The sequence below is a fragment of the Miscanthus floridulus genome, chromosome 5 (genome assembly GCF_019320115.1).
Source record: "Miscanthus floridulus cultivar M001 chromosome 5, ASM1932011v1, whole genome shotgun sequence".
Classification (NCBI taxonomy): Eukaryota; Viridiplantae; Streptophyta; class Magnoliopsida; order Poales; family Poaceae; genus Miscanthus; species Miscanthus floridulus.
This window is the reverse complement of record NC_089584.1, coordinates 117,989,881-118,005,760: the sequence shown is the minus strand read 5'-3', so window position 1 is coordinate 118,005,760 and position 15,880 is coordinate 117,989,881. Positions and strand designations below refer to the sequence as shown.

At 43.9% G+C, this 15,880-nt stretch overlaps 1 protein-coding gene and 1 pseudogene across 1 annotated transcript; both read left to right on the top strand.

The window, feature by feature from the left end:
* Positions 1-1,602: 1,602 nt before the first annotated feature.
* Positions 1,603-6,994, top strand: LOC136450580 (transcription factor VOZ1-like; annotated as a pseudogene).
* Positions 6,995-9,648: 2,654 nt separating this feature from the next.
* Positions 9,649-15,446, top strand: LOC136450579 (uncharacterized). Its single transcript, XM_066451080.1, has 8 exons — positions 9,649-9,869; positions 10,743-10,780; positions 11,363-11,443; positions 11,535-11,618; positions 13,522-13,556; positions 14,049-14,134; positions 14,875-14,940; positions 15,202-15,446. Exons 1-8 carry the CDS (start codon positions 9,803-9,805, stop codon positions 15,234-15,236), a joined length of 492 nt encoding a protein of 163 aa, XP_066307177.1. The 5' UTR covers positions 9,649-9,802; the 3' UTR covers positions 15,237-15,446.
* The last annotated feature ends 434 nt before the right edge of the window (positions 15,447-15,880 follow it).

The following is a 15,880-nucleotide window of genomic DNA, read 5'->3' as shown; positions in this document are numbered from 1 at the left end:
AAGATTATAAGTATCATATACACATGATATATCTTTTTACTTTTATTCATTGAGATAATAACACAAGTCTAGAACTAACATGTGTGTTGAATATGTGTTAGACATGCTATAATAGGTCCCATGGATGTAAGGACAAAGTTTGATCTAAGACCTGAATTGAAACGGGGAAGAGTGGCGAAGATTCCCTAGAAATTCACTAATCAAGCACATCAGTGTTTTCTCTGGCCAATTTATTGGACTCGTGTCCAAAAGAAAATCAAAGCAACAACCATACCTAGGTCCTTGATCTAATCCATCGAGGCCACACCTAAGTTCCTCTGCTAGTCGCAGATGAACTTGTGATCCTAGGGTCTAGCACTTTCGCACCCTACTCTCATGGAGGCACACCTTGATACACTTCCATTCATCTTTCGTGTCCCCGCTTGGAATTGCACCAAGACCAAATTCATAGCGCTCGTCGCTGCACGCTCCGTGAAATTGCACCTGAGGCTCATCATCGAGCATGAAAAAGTTGACGTCATGGACTAAACCAATCTTGGACCCATGTGCGCGGATTTCAGACCGGAGGGCTAGGACGAGCTCGGGCCCTGCCTTGGTGGTAGCGGATGTGCACTCTAGGGGAAGGATGCGACTTCATTGTCATCCATAGTCACACATGCTGCACCGCCACCTGCTTTCGTCAACAAGTTGTCACCTTGTTTATCGCTGCATCATGAATGTTTTTGTGATGTAGGGAAAATAGTGGACGTCGTATGGTGTTGAATCACTCGTCATGAATTAGGTTGAGAACCAAAGGATATTTCAGTGCATTTGTATGGGTTCTCTCAACATAGAATTGACTAGTTTATTTTAACGCCAATATCCAGTAGCAAATAGGCATAAAGGAGGAATGTTCTGTCAAAGTCACGATTAAAGGATATTCTACGACAAATTTTCCCTCTCGTGTTAGTGTTTGATGTGCGGTATTGCTTAGTACTAGCATGCCTCCCACGTGTTGCCACGGTGCTACTACCGTTCAGGGGACAATGTGGCGTTGCTGCTGCTGTGGAACCATGCGTTTCCTATTCTATTAACAGTGTAATAGTAAAGGTTGTATGTACTTCTACCTACAATTATGTTAATCTTTATGTATACCTGTATTTTACACCTTCAAAGGTGTTCTTGTAAATATTAGTAATAGATTGTAGTTTAATTAAAAGGAACTTAGTGCCCAAGAAATTCAACCCACGGGCCATGGTAAGAACCTTTTGGAGATCCACCAAGGAGGGGCATTCTTTTTCTTTTGAGGCAAGGGAGGGGCTTTTCAATAAGCTGACAAGAGTGGAGGAGAATCTTTATCGACTGGAGAGAACGTGTAAACACACGAAGATGGCTAGGTCACGAGACGAAAGTCTCCGACTCTCCCGTCTCCCACTGTTATTGGACGACGCTTTCGGCCGTGACGAGCCAGTCCGATGCGGCGATGCCTACAGCCCGTTCGCTGGGTGCTTATAAATCATAATTTATCAGCTTATAAATCATGATTTATCGATCAATGAATAATATTTTTCTATCGTCCGAAACGAACCAAACCTCACCGGTCCAAACGAACGTGGCGGCCGCATGCTGGGCCCCGGAGTCGCCCGCCTCCTTTTGCCGCGGCCGTCGCTTTTCCTAAGGCCGCCGACCCCGACCCAACAAAGTGGCAGCCAGAAAACTCGGCAGAGCATCTCGCTTGCGAAACAGAGGACGGCGCGCGAGAGGGGGAAAGGAAAACAACCACTACCCCATCCATTCCGTCCCACTTCCACCCGAGCTCACCGATCGCGGCGGAGATGGGGAAGGGACCGTCGTCGCGGGCAGGGTCGCGGCACCAGCAGTTCCGCGCCCGCGCCATGACCCGCGTCGATGACATACAGGAGGTCTTCTCGGGCCTGCAGTCCGCCCGCAAGGACTCACGCCCCGCCGACGCCGCCGTCCTCGAGGCGCAGCTCCAGCAGATGCTGCGCGAGTGGCGCTCCGAGCTCAGCGCTCCCTCCCCGGCCTCCTCCCTCCAGGTACCGTCCCTCTTGCTTCCTCCGCACATTCCACCTCCATCTTTTTGGTGGCGCGGCTGATGTTTTGTTCGTTGGCTGTGGCTGACGGCAGGGCAACGCCAGGGAACTGTCGGATCCGCCTTCGGATACTCTTCGTCTGCTGCAGTTGGCGGCGGCCGAGGAGGAGGACGACGCCACGAGCAAGATGGTCGAGCAGCAGCCCCCTCCTCCGCCCCCAGCTAACCAGAACCAGGGGCACGCGCAGGTCCGCCAGGACATGAAACCGGAGCCACGCGAGGAAGCAGTTGACGTCGCTGTGGAGCAGCCGCAGCCGCAGCCGCAGCTGCCGAGTCAGGGGGTTCTGCTTAATGGTGCTGCTACCGCGTCTGCGGTGTTCCATGATCAGGTTTTTATTACTCCTTGTTTGCTGTATGCAAGTTTGAACATTTTTTCTTATCTTAGTGGAATGACTGGCAGACAGAGTTATCGATCTTGTGAAGAAGATTTATAGTCCGCAGATACGAGGATTTGTGGATGAGTGTGATCATGTGTCACTCGTAGAGTCTTCAAATGATCTAGTTAGATTTGTCTAGTCTGCACAGATGTTCATGTGGTCTGCCTCATTGTTTAGTTTGGGTTGGTGTGATCTACAACCAACCTACCCCTCATTAGAACCTTTGTTGGCAGTTTCTGCGTCTTTGGGGACAAATTTACTGGACATAGCCTCTGCTCTCTGTTTTCAAGACAAAATGGGAAGGTTTCTCCTGTTCTCCAACATGATGACAATGGGAAACAAAAGTTATTTGAGTTTTGGATGGAGGTTTTCTGTGGATTGCATATTGATCCAAATCTTTTTCAATAAATTAACCAAAGGTCATTCGTGAGAAATGTTCAAGTCTGTCTGTGGTGTATCATTGCAATCACTTCATGGAGGCTTGTTCTACCTAGGCTCCTGTGAATGCTACTGTGTTTTGGTTTGGATCTTATACAGATGGAGTTCAACTTCAAGTTGATGGGACCATTCGTTCTTATCAATTGATTCATTGTAGAGTAGAAGTTTATGGCTATAAATCCGTGCTTTCCATCCCACTATGAACAACATGCAGCTCCAAGAGCTACATAATTTCACCTACTCCTCCTTTAGCCAATCTATGTTTGTTTAGTTACTTTTCCCCCAGTAGTCAACATCTATTGACCCCTACTCAGTCTTACGGAGTTGGTTTTGAAATTCTTTTAGAACCTATAACAGAACATCCATCTATCTAATCTATGCTACGAGGCCTTTTAAACACTCTTTTGATATCAAACTTGACTGCAACCTAAAGAAAGCAGACAAAGATGTAATGTAATACGTTCAATGAACTATGGTCTATGAAAATATAATAATATATAATATATAATAATGTATTGATAGCTTTAAGCCTTTTGAACATCTAAAGATGGAGACTATAGAAGAGGAAAAGTTGACCATTTCAAAGTGAGAGCTGTCAGTTTGGGTGGTTGGTTTCACTTGCTTTGCTACCTTGCTTACATCCTTCATACTGTATACACCTTGTTTCTTAGCTTTGCGATGTGTGGCTGCAAGCTCAATCTAATTGTGTGGGCCTAGTTAGATTGTCGAAACTTAAGCTGTATGGGAACAAAATAGCGGAAGTACATTGCTACAGTGAGGAAAATTGAGGAAAGGATGCACTGCTGCTGAATTCATCATGATCCTTTGTCATGTTAAAACTTGAGAGAATATTTTGGAGAGTGATCTAGTGATCTATGCACATGATAAATTGTGGGACATGTCATGTTTTCAGTTGACATTTGTTTTTGGATTTCGTAGAAGCCTAGAAGCGTAGCTTATAAAGCTTGAAACGGACTAACCCTGTGAATTTAATACCAGTAAAGGGGCAGAGTGCAAGCCTGCTAAGTAATTTAGTTTGATTTGACCAGGGGGAGAGATGTCCCCCTGATTTTCATCTTAAGAAGCTGGTGCCGTGACTCGAACCCAGGCTGGCTCAACCAACCGCTTCTTTGGCGTGTTGTGCTGACCAGTTGCACCGTGAGAGTGTTGGCGTAATTTAGTTTGTAAAAACTAAATCTGAGCAAAGCATGTGTATTTTACCACCATCATTATATTAGATTAAAGAAGTAAACGCCCAGGGGAAGGCAAGCAGCTGTTCACCTCTTGTGCTGGAGCTCTTTATCTCTTGTGGTAGGAATGCATACCTTTGTTAGTAGAAAATTTTGATCTGAATAATTTGAGCATACTCTGTTTATTTTGTGCTTTGTGGGGTCTCACCTATGATTGCCTGTAGTAATGCCGGCTGGACTTGGGGGTTATACACAATGAGGACCTCTTGAGGGCTGTGAGGTTGACAAAGAACATGAGAACCTGACATGGTTGGGGTAATTTTTTTTGACCAAACTAGATTGGCTAAGCCTAAGCCAGTGGCTGTAGTAGCCCGGATGATGACAGGCCCAGGGTAAAATTGGAATTGAGTAGTGCTTTTCCTTGAAATATCTTCCCTTTTTATAATATTTCTAACTGATATTTGTCAGAGTTCTCAAGTCACTAGCAGAGCATGTTTGCATGATTTTACTAAGCCACAACAATTTATTAGTGTAATACTATTTAGCCTACTAATTAATGAAAGGTGGTAGAGGCCTACTTTTTTTTTCCCATTGAACATTTTCTATATAATGAGTTGATCAAGTATATTAGTGATTCTTAATGCTGACACAAGTATAGAAATCTTTACGGTTTCTAGAGAACTTGAACTATAGGATAAATATATTTGAGCTTACAGTTTCATTGTTTTAGGCAAGAGATCAATAGTAACAAGTGTATGCAGCATGCAATGGATTTTGGAAATGGCAGCGGTCAATGTATTTCTATTGTCTTTTTAGAAGAAAACAACATCCTTCTGCTTTCCAGTGGTGTCCAAGGGTGTTTTGCTCTGTCTCAGTAGGTTAGTATGGCGCCCATTTAATTTTCCACTTCCTGTTGTTTATGTACCTCCTTAGCATTTAAGTACTACTCCCTCCGTTCCAAATTGTAAGTTGTTCTTGCTTTTCGTACATAGCTTTTACTAATATAATTTACATCTAGGTGCGTAGGAAAATCTATGTACCTAAAAAAGCCAGAACGACTTACAATTTGGGGCAGAGGGAGTAATTCTTTAGTCCTAGATATTGCAACATTTAGATGCTATATGTACTGCTTTATAGTAATTCTAGCATGCATGTAATTGGCATATTCAGTGACTTTACCTTTCTGCCAACTCCCAAAAAAAAAAATTTGAAGTTCAGTGGAGTTGTGCCAATTTTAACAAGTTCTCATCTTACTTCTTGCAGATGTACTATGTGAACCAGGAACTTACGGTTGAGGATTTTCTTTATGATGAAGATTACAAGATAGACCTTTCTGGGTCTAATCTGGATATCCTTAATAATCTGGAAGGGATTGTTCAGCTGGAATATCCACAGTTCAATTTGCCGCAAGAGATAGCCCCTAATGCGTACCTTGACATGAGTAACAGTGGACAGAGTGCTGGGGGTGTTTTCCTGCACATGACAGATTTGCTCACAACAATGACTTCAGCACCTTCTGCATTCCTGAAGCCAAAATGCGCTCTCTGGGACTGCCCCAGGCCTGCTATTGGATCAGAAAGATGGCATGATTATTGCAGCATGTATCATGCTGATTTGGCTGTGCAGGAAGAGGGCCCTCCAGGCACAATGCCTGTGATCCGTCCAAGAGGCATTGATCTGAAAGATGGCCCCCTGTTTGCTGCTCTTAGTGCAAAGATCCAAGGAAAAAATGTTGGGATCCCTATCTGTGAAGGAGCTGCCACTGCAAAGTCTCCGTGGAACGCACCTGGTAAGCTTTTCCTTCATGACTTGTGCCTTCACATGGTACTGATGAACGTTTTTACTAATCGTTAGCCATTCTGTATCATTGCAGAACTTTTCGATCTTTACATCTTTGAAGGTGAATGTATCAGAGAATGGTTGTTTTTTGACAAACCAAGGAGGGCATTTGATAGTGGAAATCGGAAGCAGCGGTCCTTGCCAGATTACAGCGGCCGTGGTTGGCATGAATCTAGGAAGCAGGTGATGAAGGACTTTGGGGGTCTGAAGAGGTCCTATTACATGGATCCACAGCCATCCAACAGCTTTGAATGGCACCTCTATGAATATGAGATCAATGAGTGTGATGCTTTTGCCTTATATCGGCTTGAATTCAAGTCTTCAGATGCAAAGAAGATTGCTAAATCAAAATTAGCTTGTAATCCACTGAATGAAATTCAGCAGCAAATGGTTAGACTCAGTGCAGACAGTCCTGTAGACACCAAACGGACAGCCCGGAGCAGGACAAAGGCTAATCCGATAGATGCCAATACTAACATCTATTCAGTTCCAAACACCACAGTTCAAGCTAATGTTCCAAATGCTTATCAGCCAGGGTCACAAGTGGACCAGATGACATATTTGAACGGTAGTGTCGTTTATGGACCGCATCTACCGTATGGTTACTTGACTGAAAGAAGTGACTTTTATTGGAACTCAAATGATGGGACATGAGAAGATAAACACATATTCGATTTATGGCATATTTGGCCCTCAAGTTCTAACAGTTCCCTCTATGATTATTGGGTCTACTTTATTAACATGACCCACCATCTTCTTTTTTTAATTGTAATTGGCCCAATCTACAGGAAACATCTGTGAAACATTGTCGTCGTAAACTTGTAATATAGGCGTATCATGAAAATAGCATCTCCCGATGTGCAGCTGTATGTAAGATAAATCTCTGGTTTGGTGGACGAGTAACCTGTCAGGTTGGTGACTCCATTTATCTGTCACGTTGTATGTCCATCAATATCCTGTTCTGAATCTGGGTGCAATCTGTATCCTCAAACTCCAATTGCGCTCTTGAAAACTCCTGGTGGTATTTTGCAGTTGCAGGTTCGTGAGTTGTTTTTGACATGTCGGGTAACAAAAGCCGATAAGAGAGAAGTCGCTATATGATAATCACTGAATGAATGAATGAATGCTTTTGTTTTGAATGCTGCCATGTGCCATGCTAGAGCAACTGATGCCAAACTTTCGAATAGTTTTGTTCTGATTGCTGCTGTGGCTGATGCCAAACTGGTGAATTGTGGATAGAGAATAGTTTTTACTTTTTATTGGTTAGTGACTGATGCCAAAATGAATTGTAGGTCCAGTGAATAGAGATGGCACAGAGCCATCACGAGTTCGTTATGGACATATGGTCCCAGCTGTCTCGCTCTGAAAGAGAAGTTATTCTTCCATGTCCATCTCCTGACGAGGCCCTAAGATTCGGGTGAGATCATTACGGAGTCTGCCTCGATAGAGAAATATACCATTGCCAGATGGGTCATGGTCATGATTATGGATGCTCGTAAAAGAAGTGGTGGGGTGCTTTATCATTTCAAGCAACGACAGGCCCGATCATCTAACTGCACCGTGGGAGTACTCGTTTCAATCTAGAAGACGTTTTGACTTTTCTAGATATATTAATTTTGCAATGCATCTAGGCACAATATATATTTAAGTGCATAACAAAAATTACTAGAAAAGCCAAAATATCTTATAATTTGGAATAAAAGGAGTAAAAGAAATTCGGAGCACTTATCTTGGGGAAGTCATCGGTTGGCTTACCTGTTTGTTATGTTCGCTCTACTCACTGCAATGGGTCTTGTACTCTTGTATCACTCGTTTTCCGGTTTGCTCTACGAGTTCAGGGATCAGTCTGCGACAGAATAAAAAGGCACCGATGTTTTCCTGAACGAATAGGAGAAAACATTGTGATGTATACCCACGAGCAGTGTACTAGTCGGCTAATCACATTTACCTTTAGAGTCTCTTTAAAAGACAGGATTCATGAAGCATAATTAATAATATAAAAGACATAGGAATAAAATACTCTAATATCAGCCGGCTACAATCTACAGTATTTTTCTCTCACAACAAAACAACTTCAGCCGATTTATCAGCCGACTTTAATACCAGCCAAACATGCCCAAAGAAAGTAGGCCTAGAGTGAACCAACACTTGGTGGGACAAATAGATCCTGCTCATATCGTGCAAGGTTAGGTCTAGAGAGAGGACGGTGCCTTTCTGTTAGCACATAGTCGACATCTAAGCTAGGACTATCGCTCAAGTGGAGAAAAACCACGATAGAAAAAGAGTTCCATGTACCCGTGTAAAAGACGATTAACGGACACAAGAAAACAAAACGATACACCAAATGGATGGATAGCGTAACTCTACATGGATAAATACCTTCAACTTAGGTTGTATTTGGCATGGCTTCCATGGGCTCCGACTTCTCAAAATCATTGTAGCGCAGAGCGGTTTTGGTTTTCGAGGTAGAAAATGAAATGAGAAGAGGAGCCGATGGAGCCACGATTTGCAGCTCAACCGGCTATGTGCTATAGTACTGCTACAGTACTAAATAGTGCTAGAGCCGGCGCCTGCGAAAGCTGTGTCAAACACGCCCTAGATGTCTACCTTAATTTTTCTAGATTTCACGTTATGTAAACAGAAAGAGGAGGTTGTTAGATTATTTACAATCCAATTACACAAATCGTAATTGTGAAGTATACTAGTACTAAATCCAATTATACACGACTGAGTCTGAAACAGCGCACGTGTTGGCGTGCTAACGACCCTTTTTTTCTCTATCGCTCTGTTTGTTTAACTGATAAGTCATAGCTGAAAGCACCGATAGCTGATTTATTATTAGAGAAAAATAATATTCGTCGACCTAAAAACATGGCTTAGACTATCTCCAACAACGAAATGCAAACCCAAAATACGTCCTCTACAGTGGATTTGCCTACCAAAAACACTCTCCAACGGCTCACCCAGACGTACCACCCATTTTGGCTATCGACCGAAACGAAACGTAAAAAAGCGTCCCCTCTCTCCTCGGTACGCAAATCTTCGGTGGCCCGCTCGCGCACCCCTCCGCAACGCCGAGGTGGCCCGCTCTCGCACCGGCCGCGCCCGTGCCGACCCCGCTCGCCCGCGCTCGCGGCTGCTCCTCCACCTTCGAGCCGGCGATGAGGAAGGGCGCCGCGGTTGGCACCGGACCGGCTCTCGAGCGGCGGCCGTCCTTGGATCCGCGCTCTCCCGGGGCCACCCTTCTCCCCGCCCCGCCGCGCCACGTCGGATTGCGGATGCTTGTGCTGGCGACGGTGCTGCGGCAGCGGGGGCTGGCGTCGAGGACCGTGGGGGTGGGGTCCGCGGCGGGTTCTGGTCGTGGACTCGCGGGCATGGTCGTCCTGCGCGGGATCTGAGCCGCCATTGATGGGTTTCTTTGGAGCATTTGGTGGCGGATGTTTTGTTTTGGTATGCTCTCTGCCTCCTCTTCTACATACGCTGTTGGAGAAGGCCTGTTTTAGGTGTCGGACTCGGGCCAGTGTGCGTGACCTAAACCAGTGGGTCTCGGTTTAGGTACGTATCGTTGGAGACGGTCTTATAAAGCAGAGTGCATGCCTCCCTAGCGCGCAGCGGCGCGGTCGCCCGTATCTGGCAAGTCGCACCGCAGCGTTTGGCGGGCTCTCGAGTCTGGTGTCTGTCTGGAGGGCCGAACCGCCGAATTCCCCATTCCCCACCCCGCGATTCCCAGCCCACCAGTGTAAATGCGGTAGGGTTTCCGATTCCTTTCCGCGGTTCAGTCAGTGCCCACCCAGCGTGAAAACCTCCGGCCTCCGCTCCTTCCAGCTCGCAGCTCTCTATCCGCACCAGCCTCGCCCGCCGCCGCCATGGGGAGGGGAAAGTTCAAGGGAAAGCCCACCGGCCGCCGCAACTTCTCCACGCCCGAGGAGATCGGTAACGACGCGCTCGCTCGCCGCCCCGCGCCCCCCCCCCCCCCCCCCCCCCCCTCCCCCCCTTTCCGTTTGGTCCCGTTTGTAGGTCGAATTCGATTTCATGTCTGGAGCGTGCCACGGTGAGCGTAGGCAACTGCTTGATCTGTTGATTCTGGGGTGAGCTAGTTCTGGACCGGGTTTGCGTGGCCGTGCAGAATTCAAACATCTAGTAGCTTGCTGTGAGTTGCCACTTAGATTCCTGTTTTTAGTCTGTGCCGCGAGGTTTCCATGGGATTCGATGGTGTCTCGGATCGTTGGAGGAACGATGATTTGTTGATCCAGTTGTTCGATTTAGAGGCTCAGTTACCTGCTTGTACGTACAGTTTGGTTCATAATTGTGTTTCAAAGGTTTAGCTGCTTTTATTCATCAGCAATGGTGCAGTAGGGCAACTTGATACTATTCTGCTCTTGATGCAGATGTAGCTTTATTTCTCCTTCACTGTCAGAGATCTTCACCAAAAAGGGTTTGTGTGAAGTTTAAACGCAGTGATAAATCAATTAGCACACTGTATCTGGCATCAGATAAAGCTTGTTAGAGGCTGGATACAGGAAAGAAATGCTACACTAAGGGCTTGTTTGGTTGCTATAATGGCCTGGGCAGGCTTAGTCAGGCAGCTCGCTTAACCATAGGCATAGGAAAATGGACACCTGAGATCTTTGCTTGGTGCAGGCATATTTCCCATGCTGCAAAGCAAACACGCCCTTAGCCTCTTCTCTTCTTGTTCTTTTAATTTCTACTTGGGGATATGGATGGTTACTTTGTGTGGTTGTCCTACTAAGGGCATCTTTTTTGGCTTGTTTCTGATAACCTTTTTTACCCTCCAAATAATTGCAGCTGCTGGTACTTCAGGCCGCCCACGCACCTTTAAGAAGGTCTGTACTAATCATGCAATTAGTTTCATCCACATGACGAGTGCTACTTTTATTCCCTGCGACTCTTTTGTACTCCCACGAGTCAAAATGGATTTCTTCATCACTTGCTTTGGATAATATTAAATACAGCTAACAGCTTTCTCCAATTCATATTTCATATTGCCCAATGGAAGATCACTTTCTAGAATGGGTACAGTGATTTGATACTTCTATGGAGTAATTATGTTTGGACCGTGGAAGATTTGTGCTATGCCCTTATTGCAATTAAATTCCCAATTTAGTTTGGTGATCATATTGTTCCAAAAGCGTTAGCCATTCTTTGTCGTTGAGCCTTTAAAAAAAACGCTGATGATGCTAGCACAATTTAGCTATTGCTTTTCTCAATATAATGCATGCAATGCATACAATAAAAAAATCATGATCAAATTTGGTTCCATTAATCAATGTCATCGTAAAAGTTTCATCAGCTAGGCATACTTACTAAATAAAAAACTCATCTATTTGGACATTACCTAGCTGCAAATTTGATTCTGGCTTATATGTTCTTGCTGTAATAACTGGTTTGTTTTGAAAATTAAATAGAAGGAGGAAGAGGAAGAGGAGGAACAGGAAGAAAGAGAAGAGTCCGAGGAAGAATCTGAAGACGAGTCTGATGACAAACCTGTAAGGACTTTCCAATCCAGCTAGCTTATACCTTATACCCATGTGCATGCTTCATTCGTAATGATCTGATATGCTACCTTGATATTCCCAGAAACATAAAGGTACTGAGGGTATTATTCAGATTGAAAATCCGAACTTAGTGAAAGCCAAGAATATAAAGGCCAAGGAAGTTGATGTAAGTTGCTGACTACTGGTAGCATCTTTGTTTATTCTCTAATCTTATATCACCATGCTTTTAGGAGGCAACTACGACTCGCAGTTGCCCAGTTTTTCCTTCCGTATTGTCATAGCCATAATGGTATACAAATGCATTGTCGCTATTTTTAATCTTGTATAGTCAAGGAGGAACATCTCTTGGTATCTACTTGTCTATGAAATTCGTTATTCTACAATGTGGTATGATGTTATCCTGCTGGATGACTCCCACAATTATTTTGCCATTGTATAGCTAATTGCTATGCAGCACGGATACAGATATACGTATCAGTATCCGGTGGATATGGATATGCGGATACAGTATATATCTAAAAAAACGATGCGAGGATACGTATTAGTATTTTTTTAATAAATAAATAATAAGGCATATGAAAATTCTAAAAGCAGTAACACACAAGCAGGAACTTGAAATTGCCTTGCATTCTTGCCATTGTGATGTTCTGCCCACCATATCCATCCAATTCTCAAAGTCAAACTTGGAAAATCCAAATGAGAACATATATGCGCTTAGTGCAGAAGTAGAATTTTCAAATCGTGGGAGGATTCAACTAAGTACGTCACTTTTTACCTGAAGGTCCTTCAGGCTTGGAGGAGATGAGTAAATCACTGATCCAATTCCTTTCCCCTTTCAACTCCAGTTCTAGACGAGATTAATCTGACACCATTTTTAAGCAACGAGTCTAGGCGGGCGCCGGGCGGGGGTGGGGTAGGAAGTGGCTACAATGGAGGAGAGGAAGCAGGGAAGAAATCACCACTAACTCGTGGTGGTCGGCTCACCATTGATTTATCACCAGTGGGTGGTGAAGCTCGTCGCAGCACCGCGTGCGTGAGGCGTCCACAAATTGGCGGTGTGCATCGCTGCAGCTGCTGCCTGCTCGAGCATGCTGCCAGTGCTCGATCTCGTGGGCAGGGATGGGCGGGACAGCTAGGCGAACAGGAAGTCGGGTGGGAGGCGGCGTGCGCGTTCATTGTTGGCTGCCTGGCTTGCGCGGCGTGGTGCGCGTGTGAGTCGAGGGTTACAGTGGACCTACTGGACTGGACTGTATCCACAAAACACTTCAATAAATGGCTTGAATTCTTCAAGGGCTTGTTTGGATGTAGTCGGATTCGCATCACTCCACATGGGTTGGGATGAATTGGAGTGGAAGTTGAACTAAATTACACCTCAATCCACCTCAACACATGTGGAATGAGGCGAATCTGATAACATCCAAATGAGGCCTAAATGGTGGATATGTATCATTGCTCTCTTCCCTGAGGGCGTCAAACATGGCTTGAATTCGCTGATTACCCTCGATGCTTGGATTCTTCGGAAACATTGTAACGACTATGTGTTTGATGGAGCTATTCCCAACGTACAACTCATGTTTAGAAATATCCTCGAGGAGGCTCAACTTTGGTGCATCGCTGGCCCCAAGGGGCTAGCCTGATTGGAGGTAGCAGCCAGGTAGAAGGTTTGCTTAGCTGTCAGATCGGGTCGTGTTCTTTGGAGAAACGGGCATGGTTGTAGCTCTCTAATCTGTGCATATGTGCGTGGGTATAATGTGTTTTTGGGTGCATTGTACTTTTAAGTTCTTCTTAATGCAATGATACACAGCTCTCCTATGTATTCAAGGAAAAATACACCTCAACACGTCTTCCATTATTTATTTTTTCGCCAATACTCCACGGAGTCGTCTCCATGCCCTATCCCACGCATATCTGTATCCGATACGTATCCGATATAGGATACAGGGTGACCTGATGTATCCATGTAACTCAGGCTAAATGTTGTTGTTAGCACTTTTGCTGCATTACTTAGTCATACTCTATTAGTTGAATCATCTTTTACCATATGAGCTAACTAAGCATTCATTTTACAGCTTGGAAAGACAACTGAACTCTCAAGGCGCGAAAGGTGCACTTTCTTATTTGACCTAAAAAATGTGCCATTTTCTTAATTTTCGATTGACAATAAATTTGAGTTTTGATAGTTGCAGTTCATTTTCCCTGTTATACCTATTTCTATCTAATATCATTTGGCATGAGGAAAACTGCTTACTAAAGCCTGCGAGCAGCGCATAAATAAAATATGCAATTTCCCTAAAAAAAATGCAATGTATCACAGAAAAATGTTACAGGACAGCCTTTTGCTTGTGTCAAATTGCCACACACGTGCAAATGATGTTACATGCTCATGAATTGCAAGAGATCACCTATCTAAGTTGTCTTGTTTGTTTTATCTCACTACCTAGGCATTTGTCTGTCTTGGCGTAAACATATTCTTGATGTTAATGTTTCACCTATTACTGAAAAGGGGCCATTGATGGGTGGTCGGGAGGAGCTTACTATCTTTAAACATGTTCTTATACATCGACTCTATTTACATGTTATCATTTTCATTCTGTAGAGAGGAGCTTGAGAAACAAAAAGCTCACGAACGTTATATGAAGCTTCAGGAGCAAGGGAAAACAGAACAATCCCGGAAAGATTTGGGTGAGAACTCTGTTACACTTGCTGATACTCTACTGTTATGGCTTTGTATTTCTAAAATGCACAAGACCAGAGCAACCTGTAATCTCAGCCTGCTTCTGGAAGTATCATCACAGTTTCCATTTTGTTTTGTAAAAACATACATTACATTGAAGGAGGTAGCTTGATACAGGGTACTAGTAAAATAATTTGAATAAGTATCAACATCCATCTGAAGCTAGCCATGACTAGCGTTAAACTTTTCACGGTGCCTATTGTGCAAGACATACAGGTAAGGATCAATGCTAAATTGCTAATGAAATAGACAATCACACAATGATATTACCTTCTTATTTTTAAGCACAGCCTATTAGATCTTACTTCTATTCAACTTTTAAGCATTCTCAGTCTACATTTTAAATTTGTTGTGTTTCGGTAGTGGTTTTATGGTTATATGCAGACTTCCTTGCTGCATTCACTGCTGAATTTCCACCCAAATTTAACTTATGAATTAAAGTATTTTCCGTTTAGATGTTCTGCAATTGTGGAATATGATGGTTACCTTTTCATGTACCATACAATTTTGAAGCTAAGATGCACACCTGCCATTCAATGTTTTTTGCTACCTCAAGCGCAGCTCTTGGGAGTTCATAGCTGATATAAATTGTCTAAAGGCGTGCAATCTCATCAAATGTTGTTGTCAGTTTTGAAACACTGCTCCTGAAGTTCAAACAGCCATAAACCTTATAATTTTCTGGATGCAGAACGTCTTGCTTTAATAAGACAGCAAAGGGCTGATGCTGCAAAGAAACGCGAAGAGGAGAAAGCTGGTACATCCCTTTCTTTATCTTGCTTCATGCATGTTTCTATTTGACCTCATGCTTTATAAGTTTTGTATGGATATTTACGTTTTAATTTCTCCAAAAACATGTGGTAACTTTGTTTTGTACAATGCACTTTACATTGGCTCGTATCTCATATTTCTTGAGCTCAACAAAATCTTGGTATTCTCAGTCGGCATATAACATATAGAAATTCATTTGTTTGTTGATTATTATGGCAGGCACTAAATTTTATTTTGTTTATGGCAGTCAAGGAGCAGAGGAAGTCCGAAGCACGGAAGTAACAGCAATAATCATGGACCACGAGTCCACGAAGGCAGGAAGGCATTGGATATTTATTTCTATAATGCATCAGTTATCTTTTTATAAACCCAGTCTCTATTCTATATTTCCATAAAATATGCATTGACAGCAGTAACGTGGTCTTGTGGTCGTGGCTTCCTGTAAACTGAGCTTGGCAAAATTGAAAAGTAGTAAGATCAGCTTGTGCGAAATTGGCTCTTCTTTTTTCCTATCCGGTCGATGCTGGTGAAAGTCTTTTTTCCTGTCCGGTCGATGCTGGTGAAAATAGACTGTTTTGCAGCGAAGCAAGAATCAACAAATAGTCATAACTGACTGTACAAAATAATGGCGGGTAGTGGGACTGTTTGGACGTTGGCATGAGCTCCAACGTGGACGTGCTGCCCTACCTCAATAAGGTAACGGTTGATCCGCACAGCAGTTGAAACCACCAACGCATGTTGCTGCTGCCCGGCTGCCCCGGCATCGACAACGAATGCAATATGCAGTTGAAACAACAACACATGTTGCTGCTGCCCGGCGTTAGGGGTGAAAACGGTACGAATATTTTTTCGATCATATTTGAGACTGAAACAGTTTAGAGGTGAAAACGGTACGAATATTTTTCGACCGTATTCGAGACCTGAAT

Excerpts from the sequence above, each read along its gene's own strand:
- LOC136450579 (XM_066451080.1), top strand. The coding sequence starts at position 9,803 with ATGGGGAGGGGAAAGTTCAAGGGAAAGCCCACCGGCCGCCGCAACTTC. Across the intron at positions 11,444-11,534 it reads ACGAGTCTGATGACAAACCT|AAACATAAAGGTACTGAGGG; the intron begins GTAAGGACTTTC and ends TGATATTCCCAG. Across the intron at positions 14,135-14,874 it reads ACAATCCCGGAAAGATTTGG|AACGTCTTGCTTTAATAAGA; the intron begins GTGAGAACTCTG and ends TTCTGGATGCAG.